The 20889-nt window shown below is 35.6% G+C and overlaps 1 protein-coding gene across 4 annotated transcripts; it reads right to left on the bottom strand.

The window, feature by feature from the left end:
- Positions 1–7813: 7813 nt before the first annotated feature.
- Positions 7814–20665, bottom strand: LOC130728947 (LEAF RUST 10 DISEASE-RESISTANCE LOCUS RECEPTOR-LIKE PROTEIN KINASE-like 1.4). 4 transcript variants are annotated; one of them, XM_057580536.1, is made up of 5 exons: positions 15546–17506; positions 10524–10559; positions 10118–10447; positions 8789–9681; positions 7814–8227 (listed from the first exon to the last, which is right to left on the bottom strand). In XM_057580536.1, the coding sequence occupies exons 1-5, from the start codon at positions 16321–16323 to the stop codon at positions 8198–8200; spliced, it is 2067 nt and encodes a 688-aa protein (XP_057436519.1). In that variant the 5' UTR covers positions 16324–17506; the 3' UTR covers positions 7814–8197. The 4 variants fall into 4 exon arrangements, with proteins under 4 accessions (XP_057436519.1, XP_057436520.1, XP_057436518.1 ...); XM_057580537.1 differs by lacking the exons at positions 7814–8227; positions 15546–17506 and adding an exon at positions 19859–20665 and having other exon boundaries at positions 8499–9681; XM_057580535.1 differs by lacking the exon at positions 7814–8227 and having other exon boundaries at positions 8499–9681; positions 15546–17502.
- Between the last annotated feature and the right edge of the window lie 224 nt (positions 20666–20889).

The raw sequence follows: 20889 nt of genomic DNA, 5'->3' as shown, positions 1-20889 counted from the left end.
CATTCATCCTGCCTTCCCCTATCCCATTTGCACCATTTAACATGAACTTGTGCTTCAGCAAATCACTTTTTGGATCATATTCAGCTCTGCATACCAGTAAAAGATGCAATCATATGACAGTAATTTAAAATTTGAAATGAAATAATGCAAAGAAATTAGTCCATGTGAGTTCATCTAATCTAACACCATGATTGCAGAAAGATACTGAAGTATGTAGCCACTATGTGACAGGCATACCACATACAAGTATACAACTGCATAATTAGCATAACCATGCCTTAAGCTATATATTGCAGCTGAACTTCATCACATATCATTAAAATTATAACTTAAAGGCATTCTATGGCTTACTTTCTATAGACTAACCACTGCATTATTTAACAAAATGTTTTTTTGTTTCCTTACTCCTTAGTTTTGAGTACCTTATAACATCCATTATAACATTCATTATGTCCTACAACTTATAATTTTCCATGTGCATATGTCCCTCATGGTCATAGTGTGTATCTTACAATTAGCAATAATCTCTTAATTGGCTTATTGAGGTATTTTGAATTATTAATAGGTTCAATGGGATGAAGCAACAACTGATGAGCACCAACAGAGTTTCAACTTGGTAAATTGAACCAGTAGTGACTCCTTTCTATGGTTATCTACCTCCATTTTTAAGGCCCAAGTTTCCAAGGCAACCAGGAATGTCAGGTAACATGAGTCATTCCTTGATTATTTCAGCTTTCGTTGAAAGATTTCTTACTTGGATTTATTTTGTTCTTGTGAATAAATCACTCATATCTATTTCACTTTAGCACATATATTAGATGTGGGGAATTCAATTCAATACAAGTTATGTCACTCTAGGATTCATGTTTGCTTCAACCCAAAGTTTTTCCACTATAAGTCATTTGATTAGGTGAGTAGAACTTACTTTTGGTAGAAATCTACTGTTAGATTCTCAATGCATGACTAACTTGAAAACGTACTTTGTGCTCTGGTATGACTGGGATAATGATTTTTTTTTGGGAGAATCATACAGAACCTCGGGAAAAAGAAAATCAATGACATGAAACTTTTGAGTTATGGGGGAAATGATGGATGGAATTTTTCATCCATTTTCTAAATTATGTGAGCATTCTTTCATGTACCTTGTCATCCATAACACTTTAATTTTTATGGTTTCTCCTTCTTTGATTCTCAGCCCTTATCCCCATCTACCCATAGAAAATTCAGGTCCAACAATATCACAATGTTTCAAGAAATTTTGTTGAGTAAAGTCTACTCTACATTTCAAGTTGTTGTAGACTGTCCAAGGAGACACCCGGTTGTTTCTGCCATTTAATGTAGAAAACTTGAAGCCAAGGCAATGAAATATAAATGTTTTGATTGAATTTTGATAGAGGGAAGTGAGATAGACATCACCACAGTATAGGATAATAGACATAGGGAGTAAGGGGTTTAATTAGCTTCTTTCAAGTTATTTTTCTACATCATTGGTTGGCTACTTTCATATATTAGTTGGCTACTTTCATATATAATTTTGTTCTATTATTTTTTTTAAATCTTATTAAGGTTATAAAATGCTACTGTTCCTCATAGATTCCAAAGGCCTTCAGGAGCAATTCCTTCTTCAATGCTGGGTTTGGAGGCTTTTACAGGAAGTCTTGATGACTTTGGCTTTGAAGATTATTTAAGTTGTAATGATATGAATTTGACTTAATAATGCAGTTGCTAAGAGAGAGAGAGAGAGTTAGTGAATTAGTTTTGATCTATTAAATTGACATGTTGTTAGGACTAAGTTTATGATGTGGATGAAGTTAAGCAGAAGCTTTTGTGTTCTCACATTTTATTCTCATCCCTATCCTTTCAGGTTGTGCATGATAAGTGTGACTGATGATTCTTGTGATTGATTTCACAGATGATGAGTATGATTTAGAAAATTCTTTCAAGAGAGTTGTGCCATGGCTTGAAGATGGCTTTGGCATGAAGGATGCATCAAGTTCAGTCTTCCATGTTTTGCGTTTGTTGCAAGTTGGTTAACGGTGTTTCTCTTTTAACTTGCTTACTTTGAATTCTTAAGCATGCATTTTTTTATTGCAAGTTGGTTAATAACTTTCTTTTATTTCTGTTGAATCATTTGGATTTTATATCATTACCTAAAGATAAGCTACTTATTTATGTACCAAAAAAAGATATGCTACTTATTTTTGCTGCTTGCTGAGTTACTGTGGTGTTTTGGTTGAATGACTACAGATAATTATCCTAACCAATTTCTCCGTTCAAGCATTCAAGTGGCAGAGTTTCACATAATATGGCTTCATTTGAATGAGCTGAAGTTACAGACCTTTGGACATTATCTTCAATAATATTGATGACATTCATTGTTTGGTGTTGCTTCTTATTGCAATCTCTTGCTATGCTTATATTTTTTGTGTCGAAAGTAACACATCTGATGATTGTTGTAGTTCTTTCTTAGCCGACTGTAACACACATCTCTATATGTTTTAAATTTGAGTCTTCACTTCGGACAATGAAACTATATTTATATACCCTCATTCCCATTTATCTATGTAACTTATCTCTTTAAAATACATATTCCCTCTATTTTCCTTGATGCTTTGCTCTCACTTAAAATTATTGTAAAAAAAAAAACTCAAATTCAACTGTTCGACAACATCAATGAAAGCTTTATCCAACTAAGGTCCGCTATATGGATCACTCGATCCATTTGTTACTAATTATCTTTAAGTTCAATTTTTTTTCCCATTGAGATCATTGTGGTTCTTATTATGGGTTCAATTAGAAATCACATAAGAGAGTTTTCAATTTATAAAAGAAAAGTTTCCAGATTAGTGTTTTACTTGCTCAGTTTATCAAGTTGCTACTAACTCTTTTCAAATTAATATGTTTGCTTGCTAATTGTTTTTATTTAATTTTCCATTTCTTGAATTTTTTTTATGAGTGATGAAAGATTAATTTTACCATTCTACTTTTGAATCTTTCAAGATTTAATTGTAGTATAGTAAAGATTTTTTTCGTATCCACAAAGGATTGCTAATACAAATGTAATTCACTTTCTCTGTGATCTCTTAAGTGGTAATAAAAAAATATGTTGCGGCTTCCTCAAGTGGAACAATATACTCCTTTGGAGTTTTCTATTCTCATTTGGGGTTTACTACTTTTCGTGTCTGTTATGCTATAAGTTTGGTTTTTTGTTAGTGCTTTATATGCACACATACACTTTGTTTACTATGTTCTTGAGGATTTCTTGTGCTCAAAATTTATTTTCAATTATTAATAGGTGTGTTAGCTAATTAAAATAGAGTCACTATTATGTTTTGATCTCCATTTTAAATGATTGGTTTTTAAGAATTACAATTAGGCCTTGATCATTCACAAGCACATAAACTATATTTTAGTCCTCACACAAGGTATCAATTGGTGCACTGCAAACAAAAAATACAAAAGTCTATGGAATAAGAAGATAGCACAAAAATTATTTTCCACTATAAATACCATAAGTTTTTTAATCCCATCATTGTCAATATTTGTCATGTAGTTCACATACTAAAAAGGCCGCTATGATGTAAAATTTTCACTGTCAAGAATTGTAAGCAGGTAGATAAAATTTTGATATGAACTTAGAATTTTTTTTAGATACAAATTTGTTTTTCTAAAGTTGCAAGTACGAAAATGTCAAAAATTGAAAAATAATTTATTTTGTTGTACACTCATGGTTTACTTTTTTCCAACTAAGAGGTTTTATTAAATTTGATTCATTATAGATTTTTTTTTTGAAAGTACAGATTTTTTTTTACTAAACCAGTATTGTTTTTCTATAAAATTAGGTTGTCATAGAATATGATTATGATAGCGGGTAAGTAAAGTGGTGTAAATGGAAAATCCCTAAAGAAATTAAGCACATTAAAAATTTACCACAATCGAAATTTTTTTCTTACCTATTAGATAAATCAATCACTATACACCATCATAATCTTATTATGTAGAAATTTAATTGGTATTTTATTAATTTATTAAATAAAAATATTCACGTTTTTATGAATAAGTCCGAATTTTCTGATGCAACAAAAAAAAATGAATAAGTCCGATTGATAGTCTAATAATATTTTTTTTGCCAATTGTGTTTTATTCTACTAATGAAATTATATATTTTACCATTATCTTGAATTTAAGTTGAATATATAATTGAAATTTTATTAATATATAAATTATAAAATATAAATAAATATTACATTGCACAGGTATTTAGTACTTCTTATTTGTGAGTTTGGATTTCACTATTCCTAAGAAACCACCAATTACGTTGTGCCATCTGACCTAAATTTTTGCTCTAAGGTTGGGTACTAATTCAATTAACCAACATTTGAGCAATATATATTATATACATTATTTGTAACTCTTTGTATGAATTATTTGTTTATCTTTTACATGCAAGATCGCGCCATAAATTACACCCACAAGCTCCATACTTATTGTTAAGGGCGAACAAAACTTAATATTACAGAGTTATCCAATTAATTTCTATGAGTAAATAAAATATTGATACAGAAAAAGAAGATAATAATAACATATAAGTATTTCACTAATTAAAATTGTATGTTTTAGTAAATATATCATTATATTATTCCATATATATCAAATACTCAATGATTATAATTTAACAATTGATTTGGTAAAAAAACTACCCGTGCATCGCACGGGCAAACGGGCTCTATCCTAGTTTATTTTATCTTCTACTTCATTTCTACACATTTTTCTTTTAATCTTTTTTCTACATTTTCTGTCACATCATAAATTATATCACTCATTTTTCTCTTGTTTCTACATTATCTCATAAGATGGAGGTGAAATTGGTTTGTCAACTAAACATGATTCCTCTTGGTAAGGCTAGGCGAAGGGACACATGAATGAACTTACCATGCAACGAACAAGAGGTATTCTGAGGTTGTGTAGGCATGAGACTATACATCTGATAAGGGCATACAAATACTTGATTGGTATTACTCATGACAACAAGATGCATGTTATTTTCAGGGTTAAGTGTGCTTACCTTGGAGGATGAATGTCCTCTTATGAAGTTTTCCCATAAAACACGCGAGTGAAGACAAATTGTACTAGAAATACTCTTGTTTTTACTGTGAGATTGATCATCAAGTACGAATGTTACATTTTAGTTTACCATTACAATGTATGAAAATAGATAGTTACTGGATACACCTTTTATTCAACTAGGAAGTTGTTACATCAACAAGTAAAAAAAATTTGCATGTTCAAATAATCTTTATTGAATCTCATCGTCTTGCCTATTCTCCTTTTTCTCTGTCTCTCTGTTGTGATACAACAATCCTCAGGTGCAACGGTTTTTGGTTGATAACACTCTTGGGGGTGGAGGAGAACAAGTTCTGGATGTAGGGTAATCAAAGTGTGGCGAAAACGATGGTCATGCCGACGCGAGGTGGGGTGGGGAAGGATCTCTCAAGGAGTGTGTCACCATTTTCATCGATAACATCTCTGAATTGGTGGGATATAGCCAAATCAGGGATTTGTTTTCTCAACATGGGATGCCGAAGAAGGTGTTTGTCCAGTGAGCGGAGAAGAAGGGACAACAGTGGTGTTTTGGGTTTTGTCAAGTTTGCGTCTTTTGCTTGTGTAGAGATGGCAATTAAGTTTCTAGACGAGTTGAAGGCGGGAAATGCTTTTTTGGCAATGAAGTGTGCGAGGTTCCTTTTCCCAGAAGGGCCTGGTGCTGATCACGGACAAGCGAATGTGTGCCCTTGGCCAAGGGTTCCAATAGAGATGCTTTTGTGGTTTGGAACCAAGGGTTCCAGTGGAGGTTCTCTTCCTAGATTTGTCCTGTTGGGATCTTAGAGATATTTCGCAAGTGATTGAAGATTTAGTTGGAGATGTCGACATGGAAGAATAGGGGCTAGATTCAATCGAATGCAGAGCTTTGGCGGCGGTGGAGAGAAGCTTAGAGATCGTGGGGCCTCTTGTACCATCTTGGTTGTAGGTGATTTTCTATTCTCTTGGCTTCGTTTGGGGACTTGGGTTTACAACGCCATGGGTTATATGAGGTACACTTTTCTTTTCTGCATGAGTAGTTGCTGGTTGTGGGCTCTTCTATTCTTGCTTTAGGGCTTTGCGTCGTGGCTAGAGCTTTGGAGGGGCTTGACGTTTTACCTTTAGAGGTTGCTTCTCCTATTGGTGGTGACACCTTTGAGAGAGGGAATCGTTCGAGACTCCTTTTGGTTTTCTTTATCGTGCGAGAGGGCATCCAAAAAAGGTCAAGGGAGGTCGTAAAGCCACTTGTGTGGATTTGATTGTGGTTGATGGTGGAGGCTCTTCCTCTTGTGCGATCATGCTTGCAATTCATCCTGTTTCATTGGATTCAAGGAGTGCTTCAGGTGGTGGTTACTGGACGCGAGCCAAGAAGGAATGGCTTGTTGGCAAACTTGTGGGTTGTACATTTGACGTTGGAGACGAGACGACTATCCGTGGTTTAGAACAAGAAATGAAGGAGTGGTGACTGCCCCGAGTGTCAGGGTCTCTATTGGTTTTTGCTAATGGTTCTGTTTTAGGTCTTTCTGTTTTTCTTCCTTTGGGCTTTTTCTTTTGGTTCAGGGTATTTTTGTTGTTCTCTTTATAGGATGACTAGGAGGTAGTGTATTCTTGTGGATGGTTGGAGATTTTTATTTTTGTTATCCTCTTTGTCCCATTTCCAAGATTAATCTCTTCTCTCTTTATTAATATATTTAGAATTCCAAAATTAGAACTATTGAGATGTGTTATTTTTCTATTTTCATACTTTTATAACGGAAAACCAAAGAGGCTCTTTAATTATTTTTTTTCTCAAGGCTAATAATGGGCTATTTTTTGCAAGTTTTCAAAAACAAAATGTTAACTCAATTTCAAAACAACTTTAATCTAATTTTCAAAATAAAAAAATGGTTTTTATTACAATTTTTAGTTTTCAAGACATATCACTCAACTATCTCTAGTTCTCTACCACCATTCTTACTGCTCGACTATCTTCACCACCAATGACACCAACCGACGTCTTTTATCGTTGCCACCACCCAATACCTTCCACCAATTCCACCATCGCTTGGCATCCTCAGGTACCACCACCACACAGTACCCTCCATTACCGCCAACGTATTGCACCATCTACCACCAGCATCACTTAGCCTTCATCACTGCCAACACCAGATAACAACGATGAGGTTCAAACGATGGTGTAGCTTTTCCCTTAAGGTCGCATGGTTGTGTTTGTTCTTCAGCACTAGAGTTCGGGAGAAAAATATTGTTCAAAATAGTTACTCTAACCCAAAGAACCCAAAATTCCCTTTCAATTCAGGATTTGTGTCAACAAAATTTTGTCTCCCCTGACTCACAAACTCGCGAGTCTACTGATTCGAGTCGAGTTTGCTCAAGTCAACCAAAAGCTGAGTTTGCATTCGAGTCAACTCAATTTCACTAGGCAGTCTCGCAAACTCGTCCGAGTTCATGAGTTGACTTGCGAGTTTGACAACTAATGGTTACAACTATTTGACGTCTTTCACTACCTCCGTCAACCAACCCTCTCCATTCATCATTGCCACTAACGATACCTTGCATTGCCTCTACTCGAACCTTTCATGAAAAGGGTGGTAGTGGTTGTAGAGGGTTCTTAGTAATGGTGTAAGATGCTATGGGTTCTTAATTTAATACGTTCATATTTTAACACCTTCAACTAATCAAAGATTTACATCCTCTCGTATTCCTTGTCAGCTTACATGAAAGAAAAAACACAAAAACAAGGATAAGAAGATCTATTATTACTGTGCAGGGTCATTAAACTTGTTTTTTACGTTTTTCTCACCAGTAACCAGAGGAAACACCAAAGATCATATATACAAATGCTGCTCCTCTTCTCCAAATACCATGGATCACAACTGCATCAACTATTATTGAAATATGTATTCTAACCTTCTGACACGCTATGATCAGCAAGAGCCCTTGTGTGTTTAACAATTAGTCCATGAACAAAATAGCCTAAATATTCACCACTACATGTATTGGACACTCATGATACAACTCAGGGTTGTAAATTGTGGTCCGCAACCGCAATTGCAGCCACAACATACCTGCCAATGTAGATTTGAGTCCTGACTCAGTAATCTCTGGCCATGCACATGTGTTGTTAAGTTGTTCTTCTTAGCATCCCCCACTGCTGTAATAAGATAATGGAAATTCAGAACTTGTCATGTACCTATGACTATGTTATTTTCCTATCACTCATTTCAATCTTTTACATATACATAACAAAAAATTGTAAGTATATGAGTTTAATTTTCATGGATGTAAAACTTCTTTACACTGACATTCAATGGTTATTAGCTAACATCACCTTAAACTGTAACATGATGTCAATGTTCTGATTTGGCAAACAATCATTGGATGTCAGTGTAAATACGCTGAATCCAAAGTATATATCAGTTACATTTTTAAACACATCAAAGATATATACTTAAGATATATGGGAGTATTTACATCATAAATATTTGAAAATTCTCTCTCCTATGTGTATTCCTTGTTTTTGGATCAACAGTGAAATCTACCTCTCAAAGCTACTACTACTATTGCCATGATAACATACATGTAAACTTGAAATGGAAACATTTAGACAAAAGAAATGTGAAGGCCAATATGAGCTTTGTACTAGCTCATTGGCACCAATACAGAGGAAGTGTATTAGAATCTATAAGGAATTAGATGCAGTAGAGCTGCTAACCCATTTATCAGCAACTGAATCTGGTGAAACTGGTGAAGGAACCTTCTTCAGAAGCACAACTTCATCTGTCACAACATCCACTACTTTTGCTTCCCTTGTGTCAAGCTCATCACTCTTGATTGCTCTCAAGATTTCCACCGCCTCATCCATGTTGGGCCTCATTTCTTTCTGCTGTTGCAAACATCGAAAGGCTAATTCCGCCACTCCTGTCATCATCCTCCTCACACCATCGTCCTTTTCAAATCCAAGATCCAAATCCACCAACTCATGTAATTCTTGGTTCTGAATTTTATTGATGGCCATGTTCGCCAAGTTCACGTCACTGCGGTGCCGGCTAACGTCCACAGCTTGTAATGATGATATGAGCTCAACTAAGACAACCCCAAAGCTGTAAACATCACTCTTATCATTGAGTTGGTAGCACTGATAATACTCAGGGTCAACATAACCAGGTGTTCCTTGTGGAGCAGTTGACACATGAGTGACATGAGTGGGGAACAACCGCGAGAGACCAAAATCAGCAACCTTAACATGAAATTTATCATCTAAGAGGATGTTGTTGGATTTAACATCGCGGTGTATGACATCATTTGCATGGAGGTAGGCTAGTGCTTCAGCTGTTTCTACTGCAATGTTCAATCGGACAGGCCAAGGAAGTAAAGCGGACTTCGACCGTTTCCCGTGAAGATGATCATCCACTGTTCCATTAGATATGAATTCATAGACAAGGAGAAGCTCTCGGCTATGTCTAGAGGTGCATCCATAGAGTGTCACCAGGTTCTTGTGCCGTAAGGTAGCTAGAATCCTAACTTCATTTATGAACTGCTCAACACGTTTAAAATTGCTTTCATAATGGCGTTTCACGGCAACCACACGTCCATCTTGGAGTTCACCTGATTAACAATCAGAAGATACAGAGTTTAAAAAAAAACAGAAACATACACCAGGGAAAATATTTATGTAAGAAATTGGTAGGAACACACAGAAACTGAGGACTTGTTTGATTCCCTTCTCAGTTTTCTGAATTTATAAACTGTTTCCAAAAACTGTTTTTGAAACCTTTTTTTTCAGAAGAAAAGAAAAGAAAAAAAGTTTAAACGAGATGTTTTGCAAAGCTGAAACACTTGTGACTTGGACACTAAGAAAAAATCCCCAAAACATCTCAGAGATTTTTTGAGATTTTAATTTTAAAAAACAGCAAATCAAATTCAGAACAACTTTTTAAAACAGTTTGTATCAAACAAGTTTTTTCCATTTTCTGTTTTTGAAAACTAAAAACTACTTTACAAAGCAATAATCCAACAGACTCTGATTATTTTGTTTTGTTACCTTTGTAAACTGTGCCAAAACCTCCTTCACCAAGTTCTCTGGAAGTGTGAAAACCGTTTGTAGCTTCCTCTAGTTCTTCATAGGTAAACACCTTGACGCCAAAGTAGAAACTTTTGGGAGGCACTGTGCCAGACGTGGAAGAGGGGTAAGAAGAGACACTTTGAGAAGAGTTAGTGGCAGAGGTGAGAGTGAAACTGCTTGGCCTTGAAGTAGTAGTAGGCATGAGGAGGTCCTTGCCTGTTGATTGCTTAGCCATTTTTCTCTTTCGTCGGAACATAAAGAACCCACAGCAAAGAAGGCCAACAAGGACTGCAACTCCTGCAGCAACACCTGAAGGAAATAATGATAGGCATAAGTAAGATATTATTTCCAAATTTAATCCCTCTATCAACAAAATGATAGTTACCTATTATAACGCCTACTTTGGTAGAACCGCCTTTACCTGCAAAATTTCAGAACAAGGAATAAGAAAAGGATGGGAAAGGCATGAAAAAAGTACTCAAGTTCAAATTACAGATATGAACAAAAAACTAATGAGCCTCATCTTCTCTTCCTTACAAAGATAATTCATTCACACAACTTTTTTTTATTACCCTTATCCTTGGATTAACAATGGACTTGTAACTTCATTCTAACTGCAAAAATTTTAGTTGCTGGAGAAAGTTAACCATTTAGAAATCCTTCACCAATTGATTCTAAAGCCAAAATCCATTATGGGGAAAAGCTTTCGTGAGTAGCTTTTGATAACTAGAATTGATTCTAAGAAGTAGCTATTTCAAACATATATAAATCTTCTTAAAGTTACGGAATGAAAGTTGACCAATTCATCATTAGTTGCCAAATGGCATAGGATTTTACCTTCCCCAAAGAAAAATAGAAGCTGTCAATGTTGTTTGGGTTGGAATAAAGCATCATTAGCATACAATACTGAGATTGTAACTACTAGCACTAGCATACACAACATCACAACCTATTAACTTCTAGTGATACAAACAAATCATCCCTTAAAACCATTAAATATGCATGAAATAAGAATCACAATCAGAAAATTCGTTTGGTCAGTAATGATACTTTGACATCCAAACAGTTAGACACACCACATACACTATATTTTTCTCTCTATGTTTGTCTTCTTTTCACATCTATTATTTTTCACTCTCCATGTCTCTGCACTATGCAGATGTCCACGAATCATTTTCCTACACCATAATTTAGCAAAAGAAAAGCTGGGATTCATACCTGGAAATGAACACAACCGATCACCACAAATACAAATGGGTTCAGAATCAAACCCACATTGCTGACCACCAGAACGAAGACACTCAGAGCATTCATCCTCATAAGGATTTCTAAAATTCACATGAAACCCCTTCATCAAAATCTCCCTAAGCAAAGAACGTGTTTTTACAAGCCTATCAGCTTCCATTTCTAGAATCTGCACCCCAACATAATGGTCACACTCAACAACGCTAAGAACCGGGTCCAAAGGCAACGGACCCAGCAAAGAATAAGAATCACTCCTACCATCATTCCCATTACCCTGACATTCAAACAAGTTTTCTAACGATCTGTTCAATCCAGTAACGGGTTTGCAGCCATAAAACAGAGTGAGGTCCCTGTTGCCAGAACCGTAGCTGAAGATTTCACCATCGAAAGTTGAGTTAACATAGTAATGGGTGCACGTCTCGTTCCAGAGGTCTAATCTAGCTAAGGTAAGGGTGCTGACTGAGTTGACTTGAAGGACTCGGTAACTCACTGAGGAGATGTTGAACTCGGGAACGCCGTCGTTGCAGGTTAGATGGAACTGGGGTGGTCCACAGAAGGAGGGGCGGTCGCCGCCGGTGAAAGGGTAGGAGAGGTTGGTGATGGTGCCGCAGTTGAAGGTGGTGTTGTGGCAGCTGGAGAGTGCTGCGTTGGGAGATAGCGACGTCGTTTGGTGAAGAGAGAAGATGAAGATGGTGATGATGATGATGATGATGGTTGGAGAAGAGAGGGACAACATAGTTTGTTGTTCGTTCGTATGTTATGGTTGTGTCTGTCTGTCTAAGAGTTGTGAGCATAAAAGGGTCGTTGGTTTTAGTTTTAGTATGAACTATAACTATAACTATAATGAGAAAAGAAGAAGAAAAGAAAACATGAAGATGAACTTAGTTGACTTGGACTTTGATTTCATTTGAAAAAAGAATAGAATATTATAAACTGAGAGTTTTGATTGGCCGCCAAATGTGTATTTAATTTTCCTTTGTTTGATTTGTTTAAAACAAGTGGTTGGAAACTATTTTTCTTGTTGGTTAAATAACTTAATTAAACGCTTATGATAATAAACGCGGTTATTATTTTATGGTCAAAGATATATGAATATAAAATTGAGGGGTTACTATTTTTTTTATGGTCAAAAGAGTACTCATCTGGTTGAATGGAGGCTGTTCAAAATCTAGAACCATGACTGGAAAGGTATTAATCAAAGGAACACATGGTTTTGGATGTTTCTGCGGGTTCAGACTGTGGAAGTGTTTCTGTGTTTTTTTTTATAGAGAGAATGAGACAGGGGGTTTAGTTGGACATGCATGTGGATAGATCTAATAGGAGATGGCTTTTCTCAAGAAACAATAATTTAAAAGCTTTAAAGCTTAAACAGTTAGGTCAATTACAAGGCACACCCATCTACTTAAATTCAATATTTTATTATAAGACTAAATCATTTATATCATGTTTAGATCACCTAATTGGAAAATAAAGTGGACAAATTTTGTTTATAATCCAAGAGTTTCAACAAACCCACCAAAAAAACTTTACTACAGCCCACTAAAAACCCTTCATGACCAAAGACTATATTGGGGTGGAAATAATCCCATGCAGAAATTTTTGTATAAACAAGACTTGCAATTAAAATTTATTGACTTGGAAAAATTCAGAGCTAAAGTTAACCCTGGGAGCTAATTTAGACAATCTATCACCTGCATGATTATCTCTTTTGTATTTCTTATGTACCGGATTCATGCTTTATTCTGCATTGGTCCAGTTCACATTAAGCCCAAACCAAGTCAGCGGCTGACTTGGCCTAGTTAGCTCGGCTCAATCGGCCAGCTTCGCGGACAAGCATGATCCGGGTTGAGTTGGCTCACACATAATGGATGGTATCCCAAATTAATAGATAAGGATTTCATCACCTATAATTTCTCACCATATATCTAGGACTGTGCAAGTAGAGAGAATTAACCATCAAGTTAACAACCTGAACCAACCTGAACTATAAAAATGGAGTTGGCCACGGTTAAAGTATACGCACTTTTATGTTCAGCTACTCTATTCAAGTCCTAAACTGATGTGTTTTGCAGGTGACCCCCCTTCCAAGGAATCAAATGATGATATCAGCCAATCAACTTCACCTAGAAGCCAAGTCAATTGTACAAGCAGACCCGGACAGATCAATTTCGTATAGAAAATGATCCATGACAGCTTGAGATATTAATAAATCTTGGTTGCTATAGACCAAAGCAACAGTGGATTCCTAAAACCTAATAACATTAACTAAGGAGAGTGCACTAAGGGTACTGACCTGATCTACATGAAGATGGAAAGGATCCATCCTTGCAATAGCAAGTGAATTTCATTGAAATTGGGTCAAAACCACACTGCCCCCCAGAATTTAGGCACACATCACACAAAGTATCATTTGCATTCCACCCCACTCCAAAACCATCCTCAAGAGCAGCCTTCATATTTCCCACTGTTGAATTTGTCTCTACCACTTTAGCTTCTTCTGACTCAAAAATTGGAACAATGGCTCTAGATTGGCATGTTCCCGTTATCTCACTCAATGAGACCGAAGTCTCAGCATTTTCCATCACAAAATAGTTAACCATTCGAGTTCCATTTATGCTGCAATTGAATTGAGTAGAAAAGCTATCTGGTAGAGGAAATGGAAGGGAAGGGCAATCATAGTAGAGAGTCAAGTTCCTAGAATCTGAACCATTATCAAAGGAAGTGCACTTTGGAGACTGCATAACATCAGCACAAGATGATCTTGGGATTTGATTTATGATGATAGTTGTGATCAAGAATGAGAGGAAGATACTAGGATAAAGAAAATGCATCTTCAGAAAAATAGATGGTGGAGAAAGAGAGGCTTTTGACACTGAATAGAGAAATAGAAGAGTCAGATACCAAATGCCATTGGCTTCTTATAGTGAGGTTAATTAACATGTGGTAGGTGAGCTTTGAAGTGCACCAGAAAAGTTGATGCAAAAACAAATTTAGGTAACCTATTAATCTTTTGGAAATCAGCATCATTACCTAACCTTGATAGGCACTTAAGAAATTTAAGGGTTGAATGCATCAAAAGTCAACTAGGTATGACATGTTTCAACTTTTAACCAAGAATAAACTGAAAAAAATTACAGAATTTTGTCTAGCATACATCATTATTGTGTATGATACACCAATGATTAGTTAGAAAATAAAATAATTACCAATTCCTGGATTTAAAGCAAAGGAGATTCTTTGCTATGTATGGTGCCAAAAATTAGGCCACATATTCTAATAGTGAGTTTGGAATCATGGTGACACACAATCTAAAACAGGTTAATTCTATAAATTATATATTATGTTGCTTCTCCTGAGAAGTGAGGCTTCCTAAAACATCAAACACACTATAAATCAAGGAATTACTAAGGTTTTGGCTTGGACCCATAAAAAATCTAGGACCTTCCATGATATTAAAACTTGTGGATGACATAGATGAGGCGTGAGCGTGACTCTAGGATGAGATTAAAAAACCTAATGGTTTGGTGAAAACTACATATGAAATGGTCAAGGGGAGAGAACTTAAAAGGAGGTTGAAATCTTCTAAGTATCCCGAAAGTCGAACATTATCACGAAGAGTTGTTAGCAAGCAATCTCTGACCCTGTCTTGTTCGGGTGCTAACTAAGTTAATCATTTGGAATCATTCAATTCAACAATTGAATTGTAAAACCAAAAATAATGCTAGGAAGAGGAGAATTTTCTGGTGTCAATTTATTCTGAAGAAAGAGAAGTTGGTCTAAAAATACAATAAAGCGTTAGGCGGTGAAAAATTAAAAAGAGTTTTGTGTTGTGAAATCCAAAATTAAGTGAAAAATTAATGATGAGCAAAATGAATATTGAAATTGAAATAAAATAAAAGTGAAACATGAGATGTATGTAGGGTCCCTGCTCTTGTGCCTGTGTTTCATTTTTGAGTATTATAGGTATAGACAAATTAGTTCGAGTTATAAACATATCATGGTGGGAGTATTCGCTCAAGGTGAACTTTTTCCGATATACAAGACTTCCAATCAACACTTCACTTTAGGAGGATGAATCATGTACCACATGAAATACTTCTACGGTTGTGTTTAAAAATCAGATTTTGACATGCAAATAAGATATGAGTATTGGACATCATACCTGGAGCTGGGGCCCTATCTGAAATGCATGAAGATTGATGAGGTCCATCCTCGCAGAAACACCTGAATTTTCCATCAAACCCACACGCTCCTCTAGTATCAAGACATCCTGTGCACTCTTGATAATTACCACTCCATCTCAACCCAAAACCTTCATTCAATACCTCGTCTATGTTACCAGCAGTAGATGCAAGTGCTGAAACTTGGGATGCCAAAACTGGAACCACAACACTCGTGCAAGCAGAGGCAAAGGATAAAGGTCCTACTCCTACAATATAGTACACAACTCTACTACCACCATCGCAGGAACTCCTATAAAACCCACTCGGAGGATCGATAGAACCGCAATTGTATAACAACGTCACGTTATTATCACCACTGAAATCATATTGAAAGGGAGAGTTATCAAATGAACTGTTCTGGTAATCACTCACAGCACAGACACCACCCCAGAAGTCATCTCTAGCCACCGTGAGCTTCTGTGTTGAATCCTCCCATTTAACAACACGGTATGTGATTGAATTGATTGTGATCTTCGCTGCACGGTCTTCACAAACGAGCTCCAACTGAGATTGACCACAGTACTCAGTTCTGTTTCCTCCCCAGAATGGGTACTTGAGGTTCCCAACACTGCTACCATCGCAGGAAAAAGCTTCATAGCAGTTCGTGTAGTACTTGCTATCATTATCAGCACAGAGGGGTGTTTGAATATTGATTGAGATTATGAAAAGGGTGAACCAGAAAGTTAAAATGGAAGATGGATGAAGCAGAGGTTTCATTCTTGAAACAGGGGAAAAAACAGGGGAAAGTGAAAAATAGGGGAATGGGAAAAACAGGGGAAGGGGAAAAAACAGAGAAGTGAAAAGAGAAGGGTTGGTTGTTGAAGGGAGAAGATAGAGAGTGAATAAGAATGAAACTCACTACGCGTAGAAGATTAAATTGGGAACTGAGAGCGTAGTCAATTCGTGTTTCATATTTTCAATGAGCTAGAGTTTTCTTTGTTTGATGTTTTGAGGAAGCTAAGAGAGAAAACGCCCAATTTTATATTGTTTGGTTGTATAGGCTTATTATGCATGTTGCTTGCATACACACTATATAGAGTTCTACATTTCCTGTTTTTGTCTGATTTCAAAGTTCTATACTTCCAGAAGAGTAGCTAATTGTTGACCACCTTTTTCATTATTGCAGGATACACCAGGTGTTTGCTTCATAGATTTTCATGGACTTTTAAATCTTAGGGCACTTCCTATGACCAACCCTAATGCATTTATATATATATATATATATATATAATTTAACGATAGATATATAATTTAACGGATGGTGTCCACCATCTCCTCTCATCACTAGTGCTCGTATTAAATAATAAATTGTTGATCATGAAATGTGTTTCATTTATGTGAGTGGTGATTAAATCTCGGACCTCAAAGTTAAGAAGCGAGCTGGGCAACAACAATCTCTCTTGCTTTATGGTATATATTCTAAATCACTTAAAAGTTGTAGTAAGTAGTTTTATGCAATTAGCAACAATAGTTTTTTTATAGAAATGCATTTCACATTTTTTTCATAAACACAGGGAAGTATACTAATTTGTAAGAATAACAATATTCAAGTAAGAATTTTGAGAATGGCCACTTAGGGAGTGTTAAAAGAAAAAAAAATAAGGAAAATAATAAAGACAGCAAAGGACTACTTCAAGGCTCAAGCAAAACAATAATACTATTTTTATTTTACTTGGGAACAATTCAAACATGATAAATAAAGAAAATAAAAAGGGCCCAACATTCAAAGATAAACATGCAATCAAGTGATGCAAGCAAATTAATATCTTATGGACTATACTTTCCTTCACAAAAATAAGTTACACTTTTCAATTCTATTGACTAAAACTAAAAAAAATCTAGCCTTATTCAAAGACTTGATTTCTGTGAAAGGGGTTAGGTTATGAACAAGTCTAGATAACGACTTCTTATTTCTTAAATGATATAAATCATTATAATACAATGCATAGATATTAAAATCTGAGTATAAAAAATAATTCAGAGCTCAGTAAATTGGAAAAATAATATAAGAAACTATTCCGAAAAGAATATTAAGACATATAGCATAGCTTTTTACCTAGAAGTTGAAGCCAGTGTTATTAAACTCGGCTCGAACCGGCCGGTTCGACCGGTTAAACCGGAAACCGGACCCCTGACCGGTTCGAGCCACACGTCGGATCGGCCATGCATCTGACTCGGTATGGACCGCTTTGACTCGTCCGGTTTAGTAAAAAAACCGGTGACTCGGCCTGACTCGGTTCGACCGGGAGTCAATCAAATTGTGTTTTTTTTAACAGAAATTTTTTGTTAAACAGCGGTTTTTTTTATGGAGCAGAGCACGCTGATTTTCTTCACTGTTGAGTTGAGAACGGGATCCATGTTTCCTCTATGTTTCCTCTCACTCCTACAGTCCTACTCTTTATTTTCTTCAATTCATCTCTTCTTGAGAAAGGAAAATCCTAGTTGATGACTTCAAATGAAATAGAAAGAAAAGGAGAAGTGAAAAAAAAAAATAAGATGGGACTTGGGAGAGATGACAATGAATAGTAATTTCAGAACCAGGAAACCTTATCCCTCTCTCTTATTGCGGCTGTGAACTCCTAATGCTATGAACTAGGGTTGCATTGAGTATTATATATGAAATGGAGGCCCATATGGGCCTTGTTCGTTATATTATGTTTAGTGTTATCTCTCCCTTTTTTTTTGAACCTTTATCTCTTCTTAATAAATACTGGACTAGAACATTGGGCTGTAAGCGTTTTTTGGCCGCAGATCTGATTTTTGGTGCCAATCAATTCATTAATAAAATATATCACACTTTTGTTTTAGATTAAGTATGTTTTATATTAATTATGTATATACTGTAAGAAAATAATTATGTATTTAAGTAAATAATGCATATTATTTTATATATATGATATACTAAGGTTATATTTTAAATTATTATAATTTTTTAATATAAACCGAGTCAAGCAATCGAACCAATGACCCAGTGGTTGAACCATTGACTCATTGACCCAGTGTTTCGACCGAGTCGATCACCGGTCCGAGTCTGATAACACTGGTTGAAGCTACTTGGGTGTAAGTGTAACATGGAGCAGGGATGATGTTAGACAGGGAATTTTAAGTTTTATTTATTATTTAAAAGAAAAAGAGGTTCTCCTAAGCTTAACTATTAAGGACATTTTCATACAATTTAAGACTTCCCAAGTATCATACTTTGTCAGAATATATGACTTACTTCCACAATTGACTCCTTCAAATTTTGAGGAAATATGTATACTCTAAGAAATATAATAATCAACCCATGAACTAGTGGTACATCATTAATTCATTTATCATGTGTGAGAGGAAAACAAGGTTTTTTTAAAAGGAAAATAAGGTTATAGAATTATGGAATGCCGTGCTCCATCAGCTAACTTCTATCTCATGTGATGGCTAGTAGAGATGGAAATATCTCATGCTATTATCATATGTTTGTGGCTTAAAAATGTCAAACTTTTAGGTGTAACATTTTTTTGACAGTTTTTAGGCTTGATATGATAGCCTTATTCAAGAAAATACAAATAAGAAAATAATATTTCATTATGTTAAGTTTTTAAATATTATCTTGAAATTGCGTACTTATGAACTTATTTGGTTTGAAGAATATGTTAAAGCTTTGACCCTAGTAAGTTTATTTAAAGATATAATTAAGCACCTTATAAATAAAGTTTTTAATAACGTTTTTCAGGTAGACCAAATTTTAAGGCAGATATAATCTTGAAAAATGACTTCAGATCAAGTTAATGGGTCAAAGTTGTGCCTTATAAGCCAGAAACTATTTCAGACTCAAGCCTTAAAATCTTAGAACATTCTATTTCCACCTCAGATGGTTTTTTCTATTGCATCTCTTTCCTCCCTATTTCATCTCAATTTCACTTCATTTTCTCTTTAGAGTAAAGGCTTACACATGTTGTTGGAACAAGTGAAGAAAGTGTCTTTAGTTTCAAACACACCAGTGGCCAAATCCAAAGAGATAAGGTATACTTTGAATTAGCCAAGTAGATAACTAGTGTTGGGATTACAGTCAAACTGAATCCACAAAGCACACACTTTTGTCAGTCCAAATGAACAAGCAAAGAATTGAAAGAAATAAGGATACTAAACATGCTGCTATTTATGAACAAGGACTGAGTAAATTAAATGTTCATATTAATAACCATTTGATACTTATAGAGAACAGAAAAATGCAGTTGGCAGTGATCATAAATTCTCAATTTAGACAACAAACCTGAAGATGGAAGCTCTTCAGGACAAGTTTGATCTCTTTCTCTGCAGTAGCAGGTTGGTCTAATTGAGTCATAGCCACACACTCCTCCTGCTTTTTTACACTCTTCACATTCTTGAATTCCTGCAATCCAATTCACCATAAAACCATCTCTGATTGCACTTAGTGTTTTGTTGACATCAGTAATATCAATAAACACCTTAGGGACAGGAACAACCACACTTTGTTCACAAAACATAGGAAAACCAAAAGACCCCAACTGTGCATAAACATGTGGACCAGAACCCCAATTTGGGACACAAGGAAAAAGTACAGTATTTGGAACAGCACAGCCATAAAAGAGAGTAAGAGTTTGATACTGAGGCCCAAAAACAAACAGCTCAGGGTCAAGGCTTGTGTTGACAAATCTTGAAGGGCAGAGTCCTTGCAAGTAGTCAACTCTGGTGATTCTCAAAGTTTGTTTATCAGGTTTGGCCTCCAAAACCTTGTACCTGACATCATTGATGTTCATGTAGCTGGTGTTTCCTTCACATGTGAGATGCAAAAGAGGGTGGCCACACCCATTTGGGCGATTTTTTCCCCAGAAAGGAAAACCAATGTTTCTTATATCACCACAACTAAATAGATTGTTGCAATCTCTGTAATAATCATTTGAGGCTGAAGATGTAGGTGTGTGAATAAGTATCAAAAGGAGTGTGAATTGAAGAATGGAGATAGGAGGGAGAAGCATCAGCAGGGAGTTCATTTGGAAAGTGCAGAGAAAATGTAAACAATGTCACACTTGGAAAATGTTTGAAAGAGAGAGTGTGTGACTCAAACAAAGGACTTAACTTTTAAGATAAAAAATGGAAAAATGCATTCAAAGAAAGGCTAGGATGCTTTAGTTGACTTGTGCAGAGATAACTATTAGTTTTAAGATGGTAAACCTCAACTAGTTTCCCTCTCTATTCATCATTTTCTCTTTCTTTATCCTTCATTAAATAAACAGTTTGATTCACATGAGCTCGAACTCAAGATCTTTGCTTAAGCTAGAA

This window comes from Lotus japonicus, chromosome 1 (genome assembly GCF_012489685.1).
Source record: "Lotus japonicus ecotype B-129 chromosome 1, LjGifu_v1.2".
Lineage (NCBI taxonomy): Eukaryota > Viridiplantae > Streptophyta > Magnoliopsida > Fabales > Fabaceae > Lotus > Lotus japonicus.
This window is presented reverse-complemented; position numbering and strand designations above follow the sequence as displayed.

Bases quoted from the DNA above. Each gene is read 5' to 3' on its own strand.
- LOC130728947 (XM_057580535.1), bottom strand. From the start codon at position 16,323: ATGAAACCTCTGCTTCATCCATCTTCCATTTTAACTTTCTGGTTCACC. The intron at 10,560-15,545 runs GTATGATGTCCA...GAAATTTTGCAG, and splicing joins AGATAGGGCCCCAGCTCCAG to GTAAAGGCGGTTCTACCAAA. The intron at 10,448-10,523 runs GTAACTATCATT...TATTTCCTTCAG, and splicing joins CAAAGTAGGCGTTATAATAG to GTGTTGCTGCAGGAGTTGCA.